General features: G+C 48.4%; 1 protein-coding gene across 2 annotated transcripts in view; it reads left to right on the forward strand.

The window, feature by feature from the left end:
* Window positions 1–21,652, forward strand: part of ANO2 (anoctamin 2) — a 353,918-nt gene extending 332,266 nt beyond the window's left edge. For both annotated transcript variants that reach the window (XM_062195454.1, XM_062195453.1), the window contains 5 exons: window positions 3,557–3,709; window positions 4,070–4,122; window positions 6,037–6,218; window positions 18,672–18,777; window positions 21,380–21,652. In XM_062195454.1, coding sequence (XP_062051438.1) covers window positions 3,557–3,709; window positions 4,070–4,122; window positions 6,037–6,218; window positions 18,672–18,777; window positions 21,380–21,652 — 767 coding nt within the window. The remainder of the gene's footprint in view (window positions 1–3,556; window positions 3,710–4,069; window positions 4,123–6,036; window positions 6,219–18,671; window positions 18,778–21,379) is intronic.
* The last annotated feature ends 2,362 nt before the right edge of the window (window positions 21,653–24,014 follow it).

Genomic DNA, 24,014 nt, shown 5'->3' on the forward strand with positions numbered 1-24,014 from the left:
AAAGAGAAAATTCCATTTTTCTTGTAATCCTGGAAGGACATTGGGTTCCAAGTGCCATTTACATAAATGAGACAAGGGCATGCTGTATACATTTGCAATCACTCAGAAATAAACCACCCTTTCCTTCCCATCAGTCCTCTTGCCAAACCCTTGCAGAAGCTTTGGAGCGTTTACACAGTTCTGCTGGGGGAAGTCATTTGGGATAAGAACATTTGTCCCGTGAAACTAAGTTTATCAGAATAAAGAAGGCCCAATTTCAAATTCCATAAGTAAAGATACATCCAGATATATATGCAGACGTGCATTTTACAGGTTTGAGAACATTAGAGTAGCATCTGTTTTGCTTTCCTTGCTCGTTCCACACCCCTGCATCCCCTATGCCCTTAACCTCTACCCCGACTCCAAAGTGCATTTCTCAGCAAAGCTTCATTTCAAAGATGCCAGAGACTCCGCATGGTGAACTGGCTCTCAGGGCTTCTTTTGGAAGATTTCTCCATGTCTCCTTCCCAGTCCACATTGGTCAGCCCTCTAGCCAAGCTGACATCCCAAGGGCCTATAACTTGTGGCACAAGTATCCTCCACTGACTGGCACCTCCCAAGGCTGTCAAGTGCCCATTGTGCATCACGGACAATGGTGGTGAGCAGGGTTGTGTTAGCAAGAGCTGTGACCCACGGCTGTGTATGGAACAGACTGCCAAAGGAAGCGTTCTCTTTCTTGAGACTGATTTCTATCACCTTGGGATTATCCCTCTGTAAAATACCTTTTTAAATTTTCAATTTGGGTTCTGTTTTTTTTTTTTATTCTGTTTGAAGATTCTAGAATCTTGAAGCTTGTCTGAGAGAATGAGTATCACAGCATCACAGCCAATCAGAAGTGGCAGAAATGTAAATCAGCTCGTTCAGTTTATCAATGTGGATGCTAATGTCCATTGACATAGAAGGGCTTGGACCACGGAAAACACTCAGCTCTGGAAGTGGGGTCCCCTGATACTCAGCACTTACACCTTCCCTGTGTATCTGTTTAGCCTGTCAGTATACATTGCAGTCATCTGTATGTGTCAATAGCTATTTCAATGAGAATAAAATTACACATGAGTAACACTGAATAATTATCAAGTATCAGATGATGCTCAAAGCATATTTTTCTAAAGTTTGATTCACTTATTTGAAAGGGACAGCAAGAGAAAGAGAGAGAGAAAGGGAGAGAGAGAGAGAGAGAGAGAGAGAGAGAGAGAGAGAGAAATGAATCTTCCATTCATTGGTTCACTTCTCAAATGCCTGCAACAGCCAGAGATGGGCCATGCTGAAGCCAGGAGCCAGGAACTCCATCTGGGTCTCCCACATGGGTAAGTTTCCCACTTAATCCAGGTCTCCCATGTGGGTGACAAGAACCCAATTACTTGAGCTGTAATGACTGCTGCCTCCCAGGATCCATATCAGGAGGAAGGTGGAGTTGGGAGGTGGAGTTGGACATCAAACCCATGCACTTCAACATGGGATGTGTGTGTATCTCAACTGCTAGGCTAACACACCCCAGCCTTCTCAACTGTTCACTCTCCTGAGACACCCTCCGCTGCCTCCTGGAGGTAACCTTATCAGGAAGCTGAATCAGAAGCAGAGCTGGAACTTGAACCTAAGCTCTCTGGGATGGGATGCAGGTGTCCCACATGGTTGATCTCTGCATGACGATGTCCAACCTCTCAGCGTGTTTGCGTATGTAATGTCATTTACCCTTAGGAAAACCCTGTTCAGTGGGTATTAGTATTATCCTCAGTTCACATCTGAAGTGTCTAAGGCACAGATAAGTTTAATAACTGGACTTAGTATGTAGGGAAGTCTTATTAGTCTTATTTTTGTTGGGACTTGGGACTATATATCCAGCTTCAAATATGTACTGAACCCTAGAGTGGGCAGGGCCCTTGGCTTTTTGGTGGGAAGAAAGACTAGGTGAGTGGAGCAATGGCAGCAGCACATGGGTGGTGGGGTTCAGAGGAAGGATTTCTCTGTGGAGGTGGCATTTGAATGGTCTTGGGAATGCACAGACATTTGCCACCTGGAGAACAGATGTTTTTGCACAAATGAATGGAAGTGCCTGTGGCAGGGAAAAATCAGGAGAGTGAGAAGTTGAGAGGGCCGGGGTGTGTTAGCCTAGCAGTCGGGACACATGCATGCCATGTTGGAGTGGCTGGGTTTGATGCCCAGCTCTTGCTTCTCAGGAAGATGCTAGGAGGCAGCAGTGAGGGCTCATGTAATTGGGTTCCTGCCAATTATGGGAGACCTGGATTAAGTTGCTGGCTCCCAATATCAGCCGCCTGGCTGTTGCAGGTATTTGGAAAATTAATCAGCAAATGGGCGCTCTCCCTGTTTCTCTGCCTCTGAAATTAATTAATTAATATTAAAAAAAGAAATTCAGAGTCCTAGAAGGCAGAGATGGGAGCCAAAGAGCTAGGCTGGGAACAAGGTGCACAGTGCCTGAATAAGGAATGTAGGAGCATTTGTGGGTAGGTAGGTGAGAGAATCAGGTTTCAAGGAGTGTGTGCTGCGTGGACAATCGAAGCCAAGTGAGATAGGTGGCAAGGAAACCTGTGAGGGGGTTGTGTGGTGGCCGGGAAAGGGGCCCCCTCCAGCCATCCGGCGGCACAGGCTGCCCGCATGCCCTTGCTCTCTGTGTTCATGGCTCGAGCTGCTCGCTCCCTTCAGTGTCATCTGGCAGCTGTGGGCCGTTCTTCCAGGACTGTGCTCAGGTGTCCCTTAGTCCCCACCCCGAGCAGGCATGAGCTCTCTGTTCAGTCCCGGGTGCGTTCTGCCTTCTCCCTTGCACACATACAGCCTTGCTGCAATCTTTGTGTACACTTCTCCAAACCCAACTCCTTGAAGGCAGGACCAGACCCCTGCCTCCTTAAATTCTTGGCACAGTGCCTGGCAGTTAGTGAGCTCTCCTTAAGTGTGTGATGAAGGCATATGCTTTCTAAACAAAGAAAATGCCTATACATATAGGAAGAAGAGTCCACATTTGGAAGGTGGTTTTCTAAAGTTATGTCAAGGGTTGGCCAACGATGGCCCAGGGGCCAAATCCAGCCCTCTTTATTTACTGCTTTTGTAAATAAAGTTTTATTGGGACGCAGCCAAGCCCGTGTGTTTATGTGTTGTCTACAGCTGCTTTCACTCTACAATGGCAGAGGTGAGTTGTTGTGACAAGACCATATGGCCTGAAAATCCAAAAACATTTACTGTTTGGCCATTTCCGACAAAAGTTTGCCAACCTCTGAGTTAGATGAATAGGGTTAGTGCCTAGAGGTAAATGTTAATGGAGAGGAAAGAGGGAAGATGTTTCTTCATTTTTCCTTACCGTGACTAAACTCTGCTCACAAGTAATGGCCTTGGCCAGTAGGTCTGCTGGTACCAGGGAAGAAATACCCACATACATGTGTGTGTGGTGCCGAAGGGAGACTAAGAGTCCTGGGAAAGAAAGGACTCGGGGCTGCAGCTGCCAAGCCGACGTTACCTGGCTCCTGCTTCTCCCTGCTGCAGCCGCTCTTGCTGTGCTCTCTCCTAGTCATCCAGTTTGGTTTTGTCACCCTCTTTGTGGCCTCCTTTCCTCTGGCACCTGTGTTTGCCCTTCTCAACAATGTCATCGAAGTGCGGCTTGATGCTAAGAAGTTTGTGACAGAGCTGAGACGGCCAGATGCTGTGAGAACCAAAGATATCGGTATGTGCCCCACCAGCATGCCTTGGAAAGCCTACGTCTCCCCAGCCCTCCCTCCCTCCTGCACTCTGCCTCCTCCCACCACCCTCAAAGATGTCGGGTATCCAGAGGGCTGGGGCGAGTCCATGCCCCTTTGCCCCTTTGAGCTGCTCATCTTTATATCCTTGGGTACAGGGAGGCCACATTACCTATCCCTACTTGTCCCTTGAGCTTCCACATGGTGGGGAACACCTGTGCCCATTCTTGGGGGTCTGGCAAACTTCCCCTGGTAACTTGCCTGCAGAACATCACCCCAAGCTGCAGCGTTGTCACCACTGGGCCAAGAGTGGGAGCAAGTCAGATGCCCTCCTTTCTGTCTTACAGGAATTTGGTTTGACATTCTTTCTGGAATTGGCAAGTTCTCGGTTATTATCAATGTAAGTGCTTATGTTCGTGACACCCTAGCTCTGTGGGGAGGGCTTCCCGAGGGACTGGGGTCTTTGAAGCAGAAAACCTGCTTTTGTTCTCTCCCACTCTTTTCCATTCAGAACTTTACTCAACACAGCCCTCTGGTTAGTGGCACCCACATGCCTTGTAACTGATCAGATTGTCACAAGAACTGTGCAATTTTATTTTTAATTTCACCAAGAGAAAGAGAGATAATTACCCACTGGATTGCATACTTTGGCCTTAAGAAAATCAGATCTGCCCTTAGAGCCAAGAATAATGAGGAAAGAATTCTACGTATCTATCCATCTCTTTCCTTTGTGTTTCTACTCCCTACTTAAACAATACCTGGAACATTGCCAGGCTGTGATTCTTAATTACGGCTCCTCAGAGTTGTCAATGCAAAGTCTTAATTATCCCCATGGACTTGGGCACTGTGCAGGTTAAGATAGGACATGGAAGCAGAGGGGTCCCACCTGTTGCGACCTCCTTAACTGCCTTGCCAGACATGTCCACATTGCAGAGGAAATCCTGTTGGGCCCCAGACAACAGCACTCTTTCTTTTGCATTCTGGATGGATGGCAGCCAGGCAGATCCTCCTGTTCCACCTCCCAAGAAATTATCAGTCAGCTCTGTGCACACCAAGAAAGCTATGGTCCAGCTTCCCTGGGGAGAGAAACATGGATTCCAGCTCTGGCTGTAATTCCCTACTAAGAGCACCTAGTGACTGAGAGATGTGAGGAGAGGCAGAGAATCCCAGCCTGCTCTGGGATTTTGAACATTTGATGCAGAAAGTGCTGATCTTGACCCCCTAGGAATAAGGTGCAATTTGGGAAGCAGATCTGTGGTTGTGTCTGCTAGAAAAGAGGCCCTGGGGATGAATTGCTCCCCTCCAAAGAACAGGATGATGTAAAGTTTTACTTGCCCAGCTGCTCCTAGGTATGTTTACTTATCTGTAAAATGGGAGGTAATCATAGTACTCACCAATTTTATTCTGGAAATAAAATGGGCTGACGAACAGAAAACAAGTGCTCAGCAAGTTGTAGCTATGATTATTCCAAGGGTGTTTTTCATTCTCAAGTATAGCTAAGGCCATCCACACTCACATATACATTTAGAAAACAATATCTAAACTGCATTTTTTAAAGGGCTTTAATTGTTGGTGCAGAATACAGTATAAACACCTGCCAACAAGATTTAAGATTTTCCTTGCAGAAAGTACCTCCATGTTGGAACATGCGATCATTCATTTGCCGTCTGGTTTGCTCCGTAGACATTTATAGAGCACTTAGACACACCAGATGCTGTGCTGGGCATGTGTGGCTTCATCTAGCAGGGCCCTCACTTTTCCCAAGTAGAATGGCTGAAAAAATAACTTCAATTACACAGAATACTAAAAAGTGGTGTGAGAGAATGGTCAAATTGAGGTTACTGTGGAATCACATTTTTTGGTCTTCCCTGGCTTTCTTTCATCACTCAAGGGCAGATGCTCAATGTCTTTGCCCATGGCTCTCATCACTAGAGGTGATTTGCTCAGAAAAATCTAACACTGTGTTCGGCGTGGCCAACATCAATGCCAATTCTAATGTCTTGGAGGTGGCTTAATTTGCCAGCACCGAGTGAACCCAACGGGCTTAGCATCCTTGGCTTCTGTGGGCATAATCCACTCTCCTGACAGCCACCCTCTGGTGGATTTACTTCTCCATAGCAAAGACAGAAAAGCCAGGTGAGCCAGTTACGTGAGGTCAGGGACAGGGCCCTGTGCATGCTGCGTGTACTTCTGTGTGAGTCAGAGTACCAACTCTTGATGGACAGCCCAAGAGTAGACAGTCCCTCAGTCAGACAGTGCCATCTGGACAGCATCCTCCTGACTGCTTCTCTGTGTTTGTGGTTCCATCCTGCAGGCTTTTGTCATTGCTGTCACATCCGACTTTATCCCCCGCCTGGTGTACCAGTACTCTTATAGTCACAACGGGACTCTGCATGGCTTTGTCAACCACACCCTCTCCTTCTTCAATGTCAGCCAGCTGAAGGAGGGGACACAACCAGAAAACTCACAGTTTGACCAGGAGGTGCAGTTCTGCAGGTAAAGTGGCCTTCGGGAAGGGGGTAACAGAGGCTGAGAAGCCCTGGATGTCAAGAGTTATCGGGATAACTTCGGATGATGTCATTCTCTTTGCCCTCTGTTTCCTGCTCCGCTCCCACCAATCAATCAATTTCAATAAATCAACAAATATGTATTGGATGCCTTTTGCTAGATACTACAGTGGAGGAGAAAAATAACTGTATAGCGCAATCCTCTCCGTCAAATAGTCTGGGACGTGGTTGGGAAGAAAAGAAGCTGACTGATGGGACAAAGCAGGTCAGGGAGCGTGGAGATGTTGAAGATGTCCAAGGAGATGACTGGGGACTATAATGGAAAGGGTAGGCTTCCTGGAGGGGCTGCTAGGCGTTGTGTCACGTTCTAGATGGGGAGTCAACATGGAGCACAGATGAATTGGGGAATTTAGATAAATACTTAGGGGCTATGTAATGTGGTTATCAAGGAAGGTGGTTGGGAGATGGTAATGAGGAATAATATAAAAAATACAATTGACTCTTAGACCTATCAGTGTGATCAACTGTGAACTGAAATTTATCACTTGGACTAGTGAGATGGCATTGGTACATGCCACCTCGATGGGATTGTATTGGAATCCCCTGGCACGTTTCTAACTCCACCATTTGGGGCAAGTCTGATTGAGCATGTCCCAAATTGTACATCTCCTCCCTCTCTTATTCCCACTCTTATATTTAACAGGGATCACTAGGGATCACACAAACAAGACTAGTGTCTGCTAATACTAACTGATAGAATCAAAAAGGGAGAGAAGGATCCAACATGGGAAGCGGGATACACAGCAGACTCATAGAATGGCAGATGTCCTAAATAGCACTCTGGCCTCAGAATCAGCCCTTAAGGCATTCGGATCTGGCTGAAGAGCCCATGAGAGTATTTTAGGCATGGAAAGCCAAGACACTCTGGAAAAAAAAAAAAAAGAAGACCTAAATGAATGATCTCTGTGAGTGAGATCCCAATGGAAAGAACGGGGCCATCAAAGAAGGAGGTACCTTTCTCTGAAGGGAGGAGAGAAGTTCCACTTTGACTATGACCCTGTTGGAATAAGATTGAAGTCGGCGAACTCAAAAGGCTTCCATAGCCTTGGCAACTCATGACTAGAGCCTAGGGAGATTACTGACGCCATAAACAAGAGTGTCAAATTGTTAAGTCAACAACAGGAGTCACTGTATACTTACTTCTCATGTGGGATCTGTCCTTAATGGGTTGTCCAATGTGAAGTAATGCTATAACTAGTACTGAAACAGTATTTTACACTTTGTGTTTCTGTGTGGGTGCAAACTGATGAAATCTTTACTTAATATATACTAAATCAATCTTCTGTATATAAAAATAATTGAAAATGAATCTTGATGTCAGTGGAATGGGAGAGGGAGCGGGAGATGGGAGGGTGAGAATGGGAGGGAAATTATGGGGGGGGGGAGTCATTGTAATCCATAAACTATACTTTGGAAATTTATATTTACTAAATAAAAAATAATAATAAAAAAAGAAATACAATTGAGGGGATCTCAAGTAGTTCATGGAAAGTGGAATTAAATTTTTATTTTGGTGCAAAAATTTGAAATCCATGCATAGAGAGTTATTCAAAAAGTTCGTAGAGAATGTGTGTTGTAAAAAAAATCTATGAAATCTGTGTGTGGGGTGGGCATTGTGGTGCAGCAGATGAAGCCACCAGTGGTGCCCACCTGCTCATACTGGGCTGCTGGTTTGAGTCCCAGATATTCTACTTACAATCCAGCTCTCTTCTAATGCTTCAGGGAAGGCAGCAAGTGGTGGTCCAAGTACTTAGATCCCTGCTACCCACGTTGGAGATGTGGATGGAATTCTGGCTTCAGCCTGGCCCCACCCTGGCTATAGCGGCCATTTTGAAAGTGAACCAATAGAAGGAAGAGAAGACCCCTCTCTCCCTCTCTCTCTGTCATTTTATCTTTTGAATATAAGTAAGTAAGCAAATATTAGAAAAATCTGTGTATGGACTTCAAAAATTTATTTTATACCAAAATAAATTTATCCTTTAATTCCATTTTCTACCTAATTTTTGAAGCACCCTTGTATATTTACAAACTCCTAGGAGAGTATAAGGCAAAACATTGTTGAATGTAGATAGAATGAAGTATATAATGGGAAATTCTGAAATCTTATGGGAATTATTTTTAAAAATTTATTTTTATTAATTTGATAGGCAGGTGGGTAGTGGGAGACAGAAAGAGAAAGAGATCTTCCATCTGCTGGTTCACTTCCCGGATGGCCACAATGGCTGGGTCTGAGCCAGGCCGAAGCAAGGAGCCAGAAACTTCATATGGGTCTCCCACATAGGTGGCAGGGGCCCAAGTAGTTAACCATCTCTGCTGCTTTCTCAGGTGCATTATCAGGGCACTAGATCAGAAGCAGAGCAGCTGGGACTCGGACTGGCACTCTGATATGGGTTGCCAGCGATGCGGGTGGTGGCTTAATCTGCTGTTCCCCAGTGATAGGAATTTTAATGTCATCCAGTAGGAAGATATGGGCCTTCATAGTATCAGGAAATGAGAGGATAAAGGGCAGGTCTAGGAAAATTGACCTGGTGTCAGAGAGGAAGACGGCTCGAGTTGAGAGAACTCAGGACGGTTGTGAGCTGCTGCATTATTCATACACAGACCATATTAAGCACAGACCATGTAGCAGAAGAAATCAGGAGAAAGGGAAAAGATGGACAATAACATGCAATATGTTGCAAGGCTGGTGACAGCAGACATAGGAGAGAGGCTGAGTTTAGGATTGCTCCAAAATTTGGGCATATGTCAGAGGGCTAGGAAATTGTGCTCCCAATGAGAGTGACAGGAAAGATCTAAGAGAATCGAACTCTGTGGTGCACGTCATAAATTTGATTTCAGTCTTGTTGCATTTGAAATGATGGTAGAAAACCCAAGGGGGGCAATTTTAACCTAACTCTTACACACACTGAGCTAGAATTTCAGACGGGTGATCGAAAGCCATCCCCACAGGGATTGCTGAAGCCAAGAAACACAGCACTTGTTCCTGTTTGCCCAGGAAGGACAAATAGAGAGAAGTGGAGCAGATGGGAAATCGCACATTTTTAACCCTTTTGTATCCTGGTCAAATGGTCGTCCCTGCAAAGAATTCGACCAGAGATTTCTTCTCATATATTTTTAAAAATATTTATTTATTTGAAAGGCAGAGTTACAGAGAGGCGGTGTTGGGGGGAGGTCTTCCATCCACTGGCTCACTCCCCAAATGGCTGCAACAGCCAGAGCTGGGCCAATCTGAAGCCAGGAGCCAGGAGCTTCCTCTGGGTCTCTTTTGCAGGTGCAGGGGTCCAAGGACCTGGGCCATCTTCTCCTGTATTCCCAGGCCATAGCAGAGAGCTGGATCAGAAGTGGAGCAGCTGGGACTCGAACCAGCGCCCATATGGGAAGCAAACACCACAGGCAGCAGTTTTACCCGCTACGCTGTAGTGCCGGCCCCTCCTCTCATAATATTTCAAATAATTACAGCGGTAACAAAACCTAGGAAAAGATGTGGGGCATACATAAATATTTTTGTACCATCCTCCATAGTGTCTGGTGTCAGAACTGTCAATGCCTCCGTTGAAGAAGCTGTGTTTGCAGCCTGCTGACCCTGGGCACATCTACCACGGTACCTGGTCAGTTCCCAAGGTCGCCATCGTAAGATGACTGCTGAAGTTCAGATTCAGAGTCTGAGTGCATGAATGGGTTGGTCTGCCCCATCCAGATGGCTGAGTGTAACAACCAGAGTAATTTATGGTTTCAATAACAGTAAAAAGAATCTTTTGGACCCAGGAGCAATTAGTTGAGGGTTCAACTCCAGCCAATCAAGAAGAGAAGAAAAACCAGTGTCCAGACCCCAGAATGGATGAATGCATTTACTCATATCAGTCTTAATTTGGGTTTCCTTCAGTTCTGCGGCTAAGAGGCTGACTTGTGGACTGAAGTCGTGCAGCCATCAGACTTGCTACTAGACTGCACTGCCCGAGGCCACTCCTCTATCTGGCTGGTGTGCTGGACTGTCTGTCCTTGGTGCTGGGTTTTGGCCTGCAGATCCAAACATATAGTCCCACAGAACAGAGGGTCTGCACCAGCTCCAGGTCTTTTCCTGTATCATCTAGGACTTCTGTGGTTCAGTCAACATACTTGCATTACACAAACAGGCATCAAAAAGTGAGAAGTAGAAAATGTATTGTTATAACTTAAAAGGGAACAGAGAACTCTTTTTGCAACTCCTCATTCCACATAGAAGGAAACTAAGGCTTTGAAAGCTGAGGAGCTCTCTAGCATGGCAGAGATTTTCAGAGACATATCTTGAACAAAAACTCACATCTACCCAAGGGCCTCCAAGTGCAGTGGGCACAACACTAGAGTGACTGGTGACCAGAAGTGAGGCCAACACTGTTCCCTTAGTGATCTGGAAGCACTTGTCTATCATAGGCACAGAGGGGTTGCTAATTTCATTCCTGACCATAAGATCTCCCAGTAACCCCTGTGTATATACTTTACAGATATTTTGAGGGCTAACCTGGCTTAAACAAAAAGGGACTTTTTTTTAATTTGACAGGTAAAGTTATAGACAGTGAGAGAGAGAGACAGAGATAAAGGTCTTCCTTCCATTGGTTCACTCCCCAAATGGCTGCCATGGCCGGTGCTACAGTGATCTGAAGCCAGGTGCGTTTTCCTTGTCTACCATGTGGGTGCAGGAGCCCAAGCACTTGGGCCATCCTCCACTGCCCTCCTGGGCCACAGCAGAGAGCTGGATTGGAAGAGGAGCAACTGGAACTAGAACCCGATACCCATATGGGATGCCGGTGCCGCAGGTGGAGGATTAACCAAGTGAGCCACAGCACCAGCCCAAAAAGGGACTTTAATGCCCTCTGCCCCGTTGAAAGTTGGGGGTGGGGTAGCTCACATTTTAGGCAGGACTTCTTCCAATCAACTCTGCCCAAATCTTTCTCCTTCTTCCAACTGTACTTCAGTCAATGTTGGCTGCATTTCCAGGCCACATATGACTTCCAGCAACTCTAGGGAGAAATGAAGGTGAACAAGCACTACTCAGCCAGGACAGCAAGTGCCCAAGATACCAGGGATCCATAGAGTCTGTGCGTCAGATTGGGCTTTCCTGTATTTGCCTCCAGAGTCGCTGGAGTTTGCAGCAAGCTGGAACACTCTGGTAGTCCTCTTTCCATCGTTTCCGTGCAAGATGGGATCATGGTTTTTCTGTGGCCCATTTCAAAAACTATTCTGCCCACTGATTGACAGAATTATCCATGGGTATAGGAAGTGTCCTTGAATTTTATGATTCTGCCAAGAGAATTATGTGCAGAAAATAAGTGACACCAAGGTCAAACCAAAAGGACTTGTGAAGCATCCATCGTGTTTCCTTGCTCTCCACACCAGTGAGGATTACAGGTTCATTATGCAAATATTTTTGAGACCTTACTCTAGTTTGGCATTGGTTATGGAATAGAGAATGAGACACAGTGCCTCCCTGAAGACGTGCAGATGAGTAGGTAAGCAAGGAATTAAAATACAGCTTTGATAATTTGTAGTAAGTAACTTCAGGGAGCTATGTGAACGCTGAGGAGGGAGAGCACTGCCTAACCTGAGCTCAGTATTCAAGGGGAAATTTCAAGGGAGGCGCCACCTAAAGAATGAAGAGTACAGGCCGGCGCTGTGTTGTCACCTGTAAAGTAGCTTCCTGTGATGCTGGCATTCCACATGGGTGCTGGTTCCATTCCCAGTGGCTCCTTCCTATCCAGCTCCCTGCTAATGGCCTGGGAAAAGCGGCAGAAGATGGTCCAAGTGCTTGGGCACTTGCCACCTATATGGGAGACCTGGAAGAAGCTCCTGGCTCCTGGCTTCAACCTGGCCCCAGAGCTGGCTATTGTGACCAACTAGGGAGTAACAGCTGATGGAAGATTCTCTCTCTCTCTCTCACTCCCCTCTCCCTCTTTCTCCATAACTCTGCCTTTCAAATAAACAACTATCTTTTTAAAAGAGAAGGGTACAAGAATGAAGCTAGAGATCCTCTTGTTGAAAGCTCTCATGCATATAACCAAACAGCCCGGCTTAGGGACAAGGTAGAGCAGTGTGGTGGCGGCCATTGGAGCAGGAAAGGGCTGGCAGGTGGTGAGAGGGCCCAGGGAGGACACTGCACTGCAGGGAGCAGGGCTAGGTGAGTTGCACAAGGGAAGACAGGACAGCCCCATCAAGGACAGCCCCATCAAGGAGTACAGGTTGGTCAGATTGAGGCATGTGGGGTCTCTGTTAGATCAGGGGTCCCATCAAGGGCTTTAAGAGAACGATGATCAGATCACACTTGTCATGGTGTCATCCCTCGGACTCCACAGCACGAAGACTGGGAGTTACACCCAGGGCTACATTAACGAGGAGACGATACCCTCCTCTCGAGCACTGGTGTCTGAAGAGTGGGGTTGGCAAAGGGTCCAGAGAAATGTATTTCATGGGTTGCCTTTTCTAGATGGATAAGAGTTATTGATGGAAGTCTCTGGCTTAGGTGGGTCCTCCCCACTGTGTGCTGGGGAATTTGTCCAGGTCACACAAGTCTCTGAGAGTTAGGACTTAGGGTGTGTGTGTGTGTGTGTGTGTGTGTGTGTGTGAGAGAGAGAGAGAGAGAGAGAGAGAGAGAGAAGGGACTGTTCTGGAGCAGCACTGTGAGAAACGGCAGCTCTACACACAGTCCCCAAGCCAGTGTTTGTCACTGCTTCCGTGGTGGGAAATGCAGTTTCCCCTGATTTTCTGGCAAATACTGTTGGGAACTCGATGACCCTTCTTATTCTTAGCTTTCAGTGACCTCTGGAGATAAATGTGGTCAAATAAAATTGAGGTCTCGGGCTCCGACCCAGCCTCGCCTGGGATAGAGGTATCTTAAAAATAGCAGTGGAAGTTAGGACAAGTCTCGGCTGCCCATTTGAGATTTCGAGACGCGTTCCCAGCATTTTTGCAGTGACGTTGGCCTCGGCCTCGTACTGCCCCGGCAGGGCTGCTGCGCACTCAGCCCTGTGACGTCGGCCTGCTGGCAAGGTTAGTGACCATTGGATAGGGTCAAGGGGCCACTGTGTCCTGGAGGGTGGATGGTGGCTTTGCTCTTGGCTCTGCAGGACAGGAGCAGAGAGGTCAGCAGGCAGGGCCTGGCTGGGGGTCAGGGTCAAGCCAGTGGGTCTATTGGGAGGTGTTGAGTGCCCGGGAACAGCATCCTTGGATGGCTCTGGCCAGGTTTTTAGGCAGAGCCTAATTGCTTCCATAGTCTGTGGCCCCCTGACAAGTTTGCAAAGAGGTGAGTCCCCTTTCTGCCCACGGTCCCCTTGCATCTGCTCCAGCTGAAACCAGAGTAGAGTCAACTTTTCCGGGTGTTGCCTTTCCTGATCTTTATCAACTGCTGGATCGACATGGTTCTCATTAGCTTCTAATTGCCTGCACGGTTTCCTTTTGGTAAGGGGCAATCTCAGGGGGCAGTCTTGAGTAGCTCAGATGGTATACAAATATTGTGTGTAATTGTGTTCGGCATTAATATGACATTCGTTTCCTCTGGGGATGTTTAAGAATGTTTACATGCCACTGTTTGGGATTGAGAAAGGCATTTACTGATGAATTTTGTATAACTAAAACCTCATTAAGACGTAAGAAAGCCGTGTCTGGCGGTGGGTGACCAGCACACACAGTGATTTTGTGCTGTGATGAAGTATGGCCGATGTCCCTTGCTGGCCACCATGCAGGTGGGAATGGAGTGGGCAAGGGAGGCACCTGAACCCAGAGCCTCTCTTCCATCTCTGCCTCTTGGATTTCGCATCTGGAAAAATGGGGATTTTGGAATAAAGAATCTCCAAAGGTTCTTTCCTATTTTTTTAAAGTTGGTATTTAATGACACGTGTAATATATTGATCTGGTAAACCTTATGGGTAACCACACTCTAGTGCTGCCCTGCCTCTGCCCTACCCCTTGTCCAATCCTAAGCTGCAGTAAATTGGGAAGTGCCAATGCTGACTCCTTCCCGGAGACTTTCTCTGCATTGACATCACATGAATGTGTGGAAATTCACATTATTGCTTCATGGCTTTGTTGTAAAATAGTTCAAGTAAATGGAACTTTAATTTTAGGTAACACACACATTTAATTCAATCACCTTTGATATTTCATGAAATTAGAAGCATCTAAACAAAATACTCATATAATTTTAAAGCTAGCAAAAAAATGTTAATATTGGTACCAGTTTCACTTATTGTGAAAATCTGTCCCTTTTATCACTTTAACTGCCCCTCCCCCACACCAAAGCTTAGTATAAAAATGTGTTGGGGTCCACTGGATATTATCGTTAATTGCATTCTTCTTTTAAAATTGTGAAAGCAATTCTGTAGGCATACATGTAGCTAACAAGAGGAGAAAAGGTTTCCTTCTCAGTCCCCACTTACTTTCTCCTGGAGAAATGACTGTGGCTGTTTCCAATGGAAGCTTCCGGAAGTCACATCCACATGTATTGGCTTACTTAATTCGCATTGTGTCTTCCTTTGACATTGAGTGCACACAGCATGCACCGTGCATGTCTTCTTGGGGGAGACAGCCCAAGCACGGACCTTCTGTGCACTCAGCCCTGTGACACGCACTCTGCCAGGTCCACTGGGAGGATCGGGAGGCTTAGGTTCAGGGATGTGAGCGATGTAGAGTCTTTACTAGTAAGTGACATCACCACTCCACATGCAGACTTGCTTTATACATAGCCTGGCTGTCTCACTACTGAAAGTCTGGCTTTATTAGAAGACTCACAGGAGACTCTGCAGTAAAACACGGAAGGACCGGAAGGGTGGGAAGGTAGGGTCTACCTGCAAGATTAAACCCTTGCTTCCCCCTGGGCATCACGGCCAGCAGCTGCAGGAAGATGACCAGATGTTGGGGTTCACCCAGCAATGTCGCTTTAAAAGACCAAAGCTTCCCAACCCAGGGGAATAGGTGTGGTGTTGGAGGTCATTTGAGTTGACAGGAACGGACTGGAAGTTCTACTTCCCCATTGTCAGGGCCTCCTCCTCCTCCTCCTAGCCTGAGGATTGCCTGTTTCATGTCGCTGACCTGGACACCTGAGAGAAGCCCCCTTGTAGTCTGAGTGGCCGACTCCTTTGAATCCGCCTCAGCGTTGTGGGAAACTCAGAGCATTTGGTGCTGGCATGCACAGAAATCCTCTAGAAAGTCCGGAGAAAGGGAATGATCGCCTACGTGCTGTGTCCTCTTCTAAGAAGGCAGGGTATGGCATTGGCTGCCCGCAGTGGCGAGAGAAAGAACTGCTTCTATTTGCTGAGTTTTTCTGGTGGGCCGGGAAGCATGCTGAGCTGCTCACAGGGATGCTTCGTCTTCAAAACAGCTCCGTGAGACGCAGAGTTTTGCAGAACACACAGGTCGTGAAGCCAGCGGATCCCTTGCAAGCGCACAGAGCGCGAAGGCAGGCAGTGGCGTTCAGGCTGGGCCGACTCCAGGCTGCAAACTTGTGTGGCTCCGAGACAAAACAAACAACGAAGACCATTTATCACAGTGGCGGAAGCAATTAAGTCCATTAGCCACTCTGTCTTTGGTGAACATTTCCCTTCTGCAAGTTAATTATCTCTTTGTTTAATTAGTGCCTTCTGGTTGGTTAGTGAAAACATTTGATAAGCCTGACTCAGGGAGACTTTTTTTTTTTTTTCCAAAAATTATGAAATCTGAATTTAGACTGGGATGTAAACAACCAGTCATTTACCTGTGGCAGAGTTTTCCTGGAATCAGCGTTTGGCAAACTCTGAATCATGCTTCATTAGTGGATCATGAAGTCACTTCAGTGGGTTGTGATCAGCATTCTAAAGGCTAGGATGGGAGAGGAAAAAGAGAATAGAATGGAATGGAAAAATGTCAGTGCATGACACACAGCTGGGCTAAGTACATTGGGTGTGATTTTTATCTGGGACATACGCTTGTGTGTCTGTGTGCACCAGTGTGAATGCAGGGCGTCCTCAGGCAGTGCATGGATAATGAGCGTTATCTTTCGTTTCCATTTTCCTACTGACTTGCTGAAGCACCTTCCTCTGTTTCTGTCTGTAGGCCACAGTTTTTATAAAGTTAGCTTTGGAAAGAGACATGTGCACAGATGCATAATTCATTAAACTGCTCGTTGTTCCCGGCCGTGGCACAGCTTGCCTCCTAGCTCCCGACACATCTGCCTGGAGGTATTTGCAAGGAGACCTCTCTGGACAGATCTTCGTGTTCATCTTTCGCCAGATACTCGATTAGATGGATGCGCCTGTTTGAGTCAAAACATGTTCCGGACACTCGGGGAGAGCAGAGTGACATTTCCAAAAGCTGTGGGTGTTAGGAGCAGAGGTGGAACCACAATTAGATTATTTATGGATTCTTTTCAGACTGGAAACAAGAAGGGCGAGCAATGGCTGTCATACCAAGGTCAGAAAACAGCTGTTCCCTTATAGATGGAGCTCGAAAACAAGAGAAATGGACTGTCATGGCAGCAGGAGGGACTGGGCTGATCCTAGGGAAGCGTTTCCCCATGGCCAGGAGTGTGTGTGTGTGTGTGTGTGTAGCACCCCTTCTCTGGTGGTCTCGAGAGGAGTAGGCTAATTTCTTCCTGCCATGGGGTCCCTTCCAGGGGCAGCAGGAGGGTAGGTGGGCTTGTCTTTCCCCACCCCCACACGGTCGTTATATATTTGGCCACATGCTTCCCTTCTCCCATTAGCTAGGATTGTCTGGAGCCGGCCGAGTTTCTGTCGTCAGCCATGGATGGAGATGACGAATCCCGTGGTGTTCCGTTGGGTTGCAGTCAGCGTTGCTTCTCATCCAGCGTCGACCCCAGCTTGCGACAGCTGTGATCAGCTGTTGGAGGAGGGGTTGGGAGTGGGGGGATCCGGGTGGGAAGGGGCAGCTCCTGGCCTCTTGCCAAACCCTAGTAGAAAGCTCAGTGTACGCCTCTCAGTTCATCTCTCTCTCTGGCTCTGCCTCTTTCTATCTTTGTGCGTTCCCTTTTCCTCTCGTTCTTTGTGTTTTCCTGCTTCTCTCATGGCTTCTTGGATCTGTGATTTTACGCAGATCTTTGAAAGCAGCTGGTTCTCTCGGGGCAGAGGACGAGACCAAAGGGCTTCTGTTTATGAATCCCTCATCCCAATCGCAGCTGTTGGCGAGGTGCTCTGTGGCCACCGAGAGAAGTGTGGATCCAGTCGGACTTGCGTTCTTACCTTGCTGCCAAGTTCTTACTTGCTGGCCGAGGACTTGAACTTCTGTGAACTTCAGGTTCCTCCTGCACTATGTCAGGGTCACAACACCTGCCTAGGGGTGTTGTGAAGGGTGAAAGAGAAAGCACTCATGAAAGCCCTGGGCTCAGGGATCAGCACACACCCTGAACGTTCATTGTGTGATCATTGCTCGTCCGGGCCCTCTCTGGACAGAGTGAGCACCCAGCTGCACACTCACTGCTTGGTGGCCCTGACAGCTCTTCCTCCAGCCCTAGGCTTGTTTTGATATTACTGAGCCTTGAAGCTATGCTGCATTCCATGGAGAAAACACTTCCATGAAGGGTCATCATTCTAGAACCAGCCCCTTGTCATTTTTCCAGACTCAAAAAAATGTGAGTCGGTGACAGCAAGCCATTGTCAGCATGAAACATGCCAGGAGGGGGCTGAAAAGGGGTGAGGGAAAACCTCAGGTCTCTTGCTGTGTCTGAGACAAAGGCGTGCGCTTAGGTCGAGCGCTCACCTTTTGTTTGTTAAGCCATGTGTGCAGGCCGTGAAGGTGGTTAGTCAATCAGAATCCCGATCAACTGTTGACCCCGACTCTTGTTGACCCTCCCACTTCACGTCTACGCAGCCTTTGGCAAGATCTGACTCCGTGTTCCTTATGGTTCAAGATGGCGGCTGTAGACAAGAACCAAGGCCATTCCTTCTGGCAGTCATGGCCGTAGAGCAGCTGACCTCAGAGAAAACTGGGCTTGCCTGCTGGCGCCTGCATCTTCAGTGAGCTCACAGGCGGCAGAGCCCGCACCAGGCCTCTCCAGGTCTCCCCCCTGCCTCCCAGCACCCACAGGCTTGTGGAGAGCCCAGATGGACCCACAGGCCTGGGTTATTCCATGATCCTTGACCTCGCTGGGGAGCTGAATCCTGACACCAGGGACAGCTGTTGGGGATGTCAGAGGAAGAGTAGGAAAAAGACACGTGTAGGCTGGCACTGGCTTTTTTGGACTTGAGTCCTTTTATTCCATGGGCATTTGTTGGTTGGGCTGTGGATTTCCTCCTTCTGTCCCCTATTTCTCATGTCTGAGGCCAAGGGCGTGGCTGCTGCTCCAAGCCTTGAGGTTTCACACAGAGCAGCACCAGCTTTTCCTGTGTCTCCTCCCCGTCTTAACGCCGCGTTTCTCTTGGGGCAGGTTTAAGGATTACCGAGAGCCACCGTGGGCCCCGAACCCATATGAGTTTTCCAAACAGTACTGGTCTGTTCTGTCTGCCCGTCTGGCTTTTGTCATCATCTTCCAGGTGAGTTCACTTAGGTTTAGCTGATTAGAATTCAGTCCAGGGCCGGCCCCACGGCTCACTAGGCTAATCCTCTGCCTGCGGCGCCGGCACACCGGGTTCTAGTCCCGGTTGGGGCGCCGGATTCTGTCCCACTTGCTCCTCTTCCAGTCCAGCTCTCTGCTGTGGCCTGGGAAGGCAGTGGAGGATGGCCCAAGTGCTTGGGCCCTGCACCCGCATGGGAGACCAGGAGAAGCACCTGGCTCCTGGCTTCGGATCAGCACACCGCGCCAGCTGCAGCACACCAGCCATAGCGGCCACTTGGGATGAACCAACGGAAAAAGGAAGACCTTTCTCTCTCTCTCTCTCTCTCTCACTGTCTAACTCTGCCTGTCAAAAAAAAAAATAAAAATAAACAAAATAAAAACTAAAAGAATTCAGTCCAGGCCGCAGGTGTAAAGACCACTGGGTCACATCCCCGCCTCTCCGCCCTAGTGGCAGAGTCATCCCTCGATTGGTTCCAAGGCCTCCCTCAGATGCCACGATCTGTGAGCCCCCTAAGTCTCCTATATAAAATGCTATAGACTTTGCATATAACCTACGCAGCCCTCCATCATACTTTAATCTCTGGATGACTTCATAATACTTAGTACAATGTGAATGTCATGTAATTGGTTTTTCTACTGAATTGATTGTAGAATAATGACAAGAATAGAAAAGTCTGTACATGTTCAGTACAGTGAGGTTTCAAATGTTTTCCATGCAAGGTTGGTGGAATCCATAGATAAGGAGAGCCGATTCTCCCCTGTGACACACAATTCTCCCCTGTGCATGTAGCAGGCAGGGGTACTCCCAGGGGGCTTCTTTTCAAGGGGGGACTTTGCAGAAGGAGAATGAACACCACAGCGTAAGATTACAAGACAGATGTGGAGTGAGTTGCAGGGTGGGGATAGAATCCCCCCTTTAAGCCCAAGACAAAGAAAGGGAAATGGGGAGAGCAAATGAAACCGGAGTCGCAGGCCTCATTCGCACAAACAGCCCATCTCATCTCGGAAGCCTTAGAAAGGGCTCAAGTTCTGAGCCTTTCTTCTCGGGCCCCCAGCTCCCTCCTTTGTTAGTGTTGTTTTAGCCCTTGAGACATCTGGTGGGAAGGGCCCAGAGCCATCTCGGCATCCCTGGGTGAATAGCAAACTCGAGCCTGGCGATTCCTATCTCAGACAATACCCGCAGCTCCAATTGCATCGCTGAGATTCTCGGAGCTCCAGGGCCCCCAGTTCCCACTTGGGGTCCTGTTGGTCTTCAAGCAGGGTCTGTGTGCAAGGCCGGATCCTTTTCTCTTGGGCTCCCTCCGGCTTTTGTATTCTCCACAAGCAGATCTCTGGAGGCCTCTAAAGTATCCGCTCCCTGGAACCTCAGCCCAGGAAGTGGAGAAGCCCTCCGGCTAGTCTTTCACCCAGAGACAGCCATTCTTCCCCCGTGGAGATGGGCTGATAGGTTTGAAAAGTCACTTAGCTGTCCCCCGGCTGCCCTACCTGCAGAAGCCATGTCCCACGTCCCGTGTCACCTGCACTGTGGGAGCTGCCCGAGAGGAAGAGGGTTAAAGTCTGATGGAGCAACTCACAGGCAACCAAGTCTCCCGGGAGCCTCTGGAAGAAGCAGTTGAGTTCTCAAAGTCTTCCCCAATCCTCGGGAGCATCTGGGACCTAGGGGCCCAGTCACTGCCCTCAGGATCTCAGCGGAAAGAGGGCAGATTGGCAGCCAGGGAATATCACCTTTGGGCAAAGGAAGCCCGGTGAAAGGGATGAGAGTCAGACTCTAAAGATTGCTGGCATTTATGGGGCCATGGCAGGTACTGAGAACATGCTCCCAGGAGAAGGAAGTTGTAGCCCATCTGTAAGTACAAGAGAAGAGACAAGGCTGAGTAGCCAGGCGAAGGAAGTCCCTTAGCTGTGTGCATGAGAGTTTGGGACCGACGGGGGAGAGTGCTCCCAAGCTTTTGCAGAGTGGCCATGAGGTCAGAGAGAGCCCAGCAAGGGGAATGGGAGTGGTGGGTGGGGTTGGCAGAGACCAGAAGTCAGTATAATGACCACAGGTGACCAAAAGGGAAGAGAGGAGCCCCTAGCATTGCAAGAGCCACAGGGAGGCCACTGGGCCTCATGGCTACTTCCTGGGAGGCTGTGGTACAGTCCCTGCCTGGAGGCTTCAGAGTGAGACCTGTGAGGACATCCCGAGGATGGAGCTGGGGAGGGATGCTCCAAGTCCCATGGAAGGGTAGAAGCACAGCCTTGCAGTGCCAGGTGCTGGCTTAGGTGTTCCATGGGTGTTAACTCATTTACTCCCTACAACAGCCCCAGGGGAAGGTCCTGCTGCTACTCTGCTTTACAAACCATGATGCCAAGACTCAAGGGCGCACATTGGTTGAGTTCCCTTGGCTGGCACGTGGTAGAACCAGAACTAGTATGGAGGTGTCCTGCCCCGAGACACCACGCCATGGCGTGCAGTGGAGACGGTCACCGAGACCGGGCAAGGGTAGACAATAGCATGCCCCTGTCCGCCTGAACCCCTGAGCACCGCACCACATGCTGTGCCTCCCTGCTCACCTCCACCCTCCCTTGCATTTTGGCAGAACCTTGTGATGTTCCTGAGTGTCCTTGTGGACTGGATGATCCCAGACATCCCCACGGACATCAGTGACCAGATCAAGAAGGAGAAGAGCTTGCTGGTGGACTTCTTCCTGAAAGAGGAGCACGGGAAGCTCAAGATCACTGATGAACCAGCCCAGCGGAGCCCAGGCGGCAGGGACCGCAGCAAGGGGAGCCGTGCAGCCAGCTCCGCACCCTCGGGCCGAAGCCAGCTGAGCAGCAGAGCCTCATCTGGTTCTCAGCACACCAACGTGTGAGCAGGCCGGCCCTTGCACAGGAGGGCACCGCAGTGGCGAGAGGCACGAGTGTGCCGCGTCTTTGCACACCCATGCAGATGTGCTGTCTGTCTGCCTGGATCTGACTGGAGGGCACCTTGGAAACGGAGTGAATGTGAAAGAGGGAGGGAGAGAAATGGGGCGAGAGCGCAAGAAGGAGGAGAATGGATGCCGCTTCTCAGAAATTTCAAGCTTCAGTTTCTCGTAGGGCATCTTTGGAGCTGTGTCCTTTTGGGGGTTGGCACCACTGGAGCCCCTCCACCCAGGAGTTTCCAGGCGCTAGGAACATTCTGATGTTCCCTGGGTGGCCTCTCCTGTTTCACCATCATTGCAGACTGCTAGGGAGGTGCAGTCACGGCCCCCTCCTACTCCCCCTCGTAAGTGATGACCCCTTGCCCATTGCCACCTGAGAAAATCTGATTTGCTGGCACTTGGGGCCATCAGAGCCTCAGTGGACACAAATCAAGTGACAGGGATGACTGCTGCAGCCCCCGGACCCAATAGTGAGGAGTAAAGTTGTAAAGTTGCATCTTGGGCTTGTCCCTGGTTCATGTTCCAAGGACGCTTGGAGCTAAATGTGATTAACCATCATCTTATGCAGGTCAGATTTAAATAATAAAACGAATGGAACGTTCTTTATAAAAATGCTTCTCGTGTCTTTGTGGACTTGTCACTTTCTCCCCCATTTCCTCCTTCCTGCCTTCTTTCCCTCTTCTTCCCCCTTCCTCTTGCCTTCCTTTCCTCCGATGAATCTTTATTGAGCCCCTAAAATGTGCCAGGGATTGTTCTTAGGCTAGAGATATCATCGAGGGAAAAAAAATACACAATTCCTGTCTCACGGAACTTACACTGTCGGGGAGAGTCAGCTAAGAGGCCAACATCTATAGAATATTTGGACAGTGACATGCACTGAGGAGAAATATAAGGTGGCACAAAGTCCAAGCCCAGTGTGAGGCTATAGGCTGTGCAGGGTTGACCCTTTTCCTCCCAAGTGAATGACAGGCCCAGGCTGGGGAAAAGTTACATCTTGCAAGGCTTCCCAGAGCTCTATGGTGAGGGGATTTTCATGTGTAGTTGGGAGCAAGCATCAAACACCATCCGTCACTCCCGTTCACACACTCAGCCCCATTTGCTGCCTAGGAAGGAGCTCTGCTCCAGTTCCTCACAGGTCATTCTGATTGGCGTCCAGCTTACTTCCTGAATGGGAGCTATGAGGAGGGACTCCAGCTGGCTTGTCATCTGTGACAGCCCCAGCAGCAAGAGGGGCCTAGGCTAAGGAAGCAGAACTTCCCAAAGAACTTGTTAACTTAAGTGAAGGTCTGGTGGATGCAGTCTTAATTGGCACAGCAGTTAAGACACTGCGTGGGTGCCCACATCCTGTGTTTGAGTGTCTGGGTTTAGTCCTCGCTCCACTTCCAATTCCAGATTCCTGCTGTTGCACCCTCTGGGAGGCAGCAGGTGATGGCTCGAGTTTTTGGATCTCTGCCATCCACATGGGAGACCTGGATTGAATGCTGTTGTGGGCATCTGGGGGAATGAACCAGCGGATAGGAGATCTCAATTTGTCTGTCTCTCCCTCATAAATAAAATTTAAAAAGTGAAATCAATGAGTTCTTTAAGGAAATATAAAATGTTTTATTCCTTTGTAACATGCAAAAAAAAATTATGAAAAAAAAAATCCGAAACACTGGCAAAAGAAAGAAACCACTCATTATCCTATTCCTCCTCTCCAGAATGATAGCAGTTAATATTTGGATTTATTTTAAGTTTGTATTCCTATGGTAGATGCGTAGTGACATTGATTTGAAATACAGTTCTGTTCATTGCAGGACACTTAGAAAATACAAAACAGTCAAATGTAAATTAAGAAGTTTAAATTGCCCAAATGTTTACATCCAAGAGATAATTTGGGATCAGCCTTATTTCCATGTTTAGTTGCGGTCACTCCGCACGCATTAACTCTGAGATTTGAACAACCGAAGCGCAGGGCAGAGGTCATTACGAAGAAGGGCTCCGTCAGCTACGGTATCTGCCGCTAAGTGGCTCATTGATCACTTGTTAGGACGAATTTTTTTATTTTTATTTTATTTTTTTTTTTTTATTATTTTTAGACAGGCAGAGTGGACAGTGAGAGAGAGACAGAGAGAAAGGTCTCCCTTTGCCGTTGGTTCACCCTCCAATGGCCGCCGCGGTAGGTGCGCTGCGGCCGGCGCACCGCACTGATCCGATGGCAGGAGCCAGGTGCTTCTCCTGGTCTCCCATGGGGTGCAGGGCCCAAGGACTTGGGCCATCCTCCACTGCACTCCCTGGCCACAGCAGAGAGCTGGCCTGGAAGAGGGGCAAC

Source organism: Lepus europaeus, chromosome 6, assembly GCF_033115175.1.
Source record: "Lepus europaeus isolate LE1 chromosome 6, mLepTim1.pri, whole genome shotgun sequence".
Lineage (NCBI taxonomy): Eukaryota > Metazoa > Chordata > Mammalia > Lagomorpha > Leporidae > Lepus > Lepus europaeus.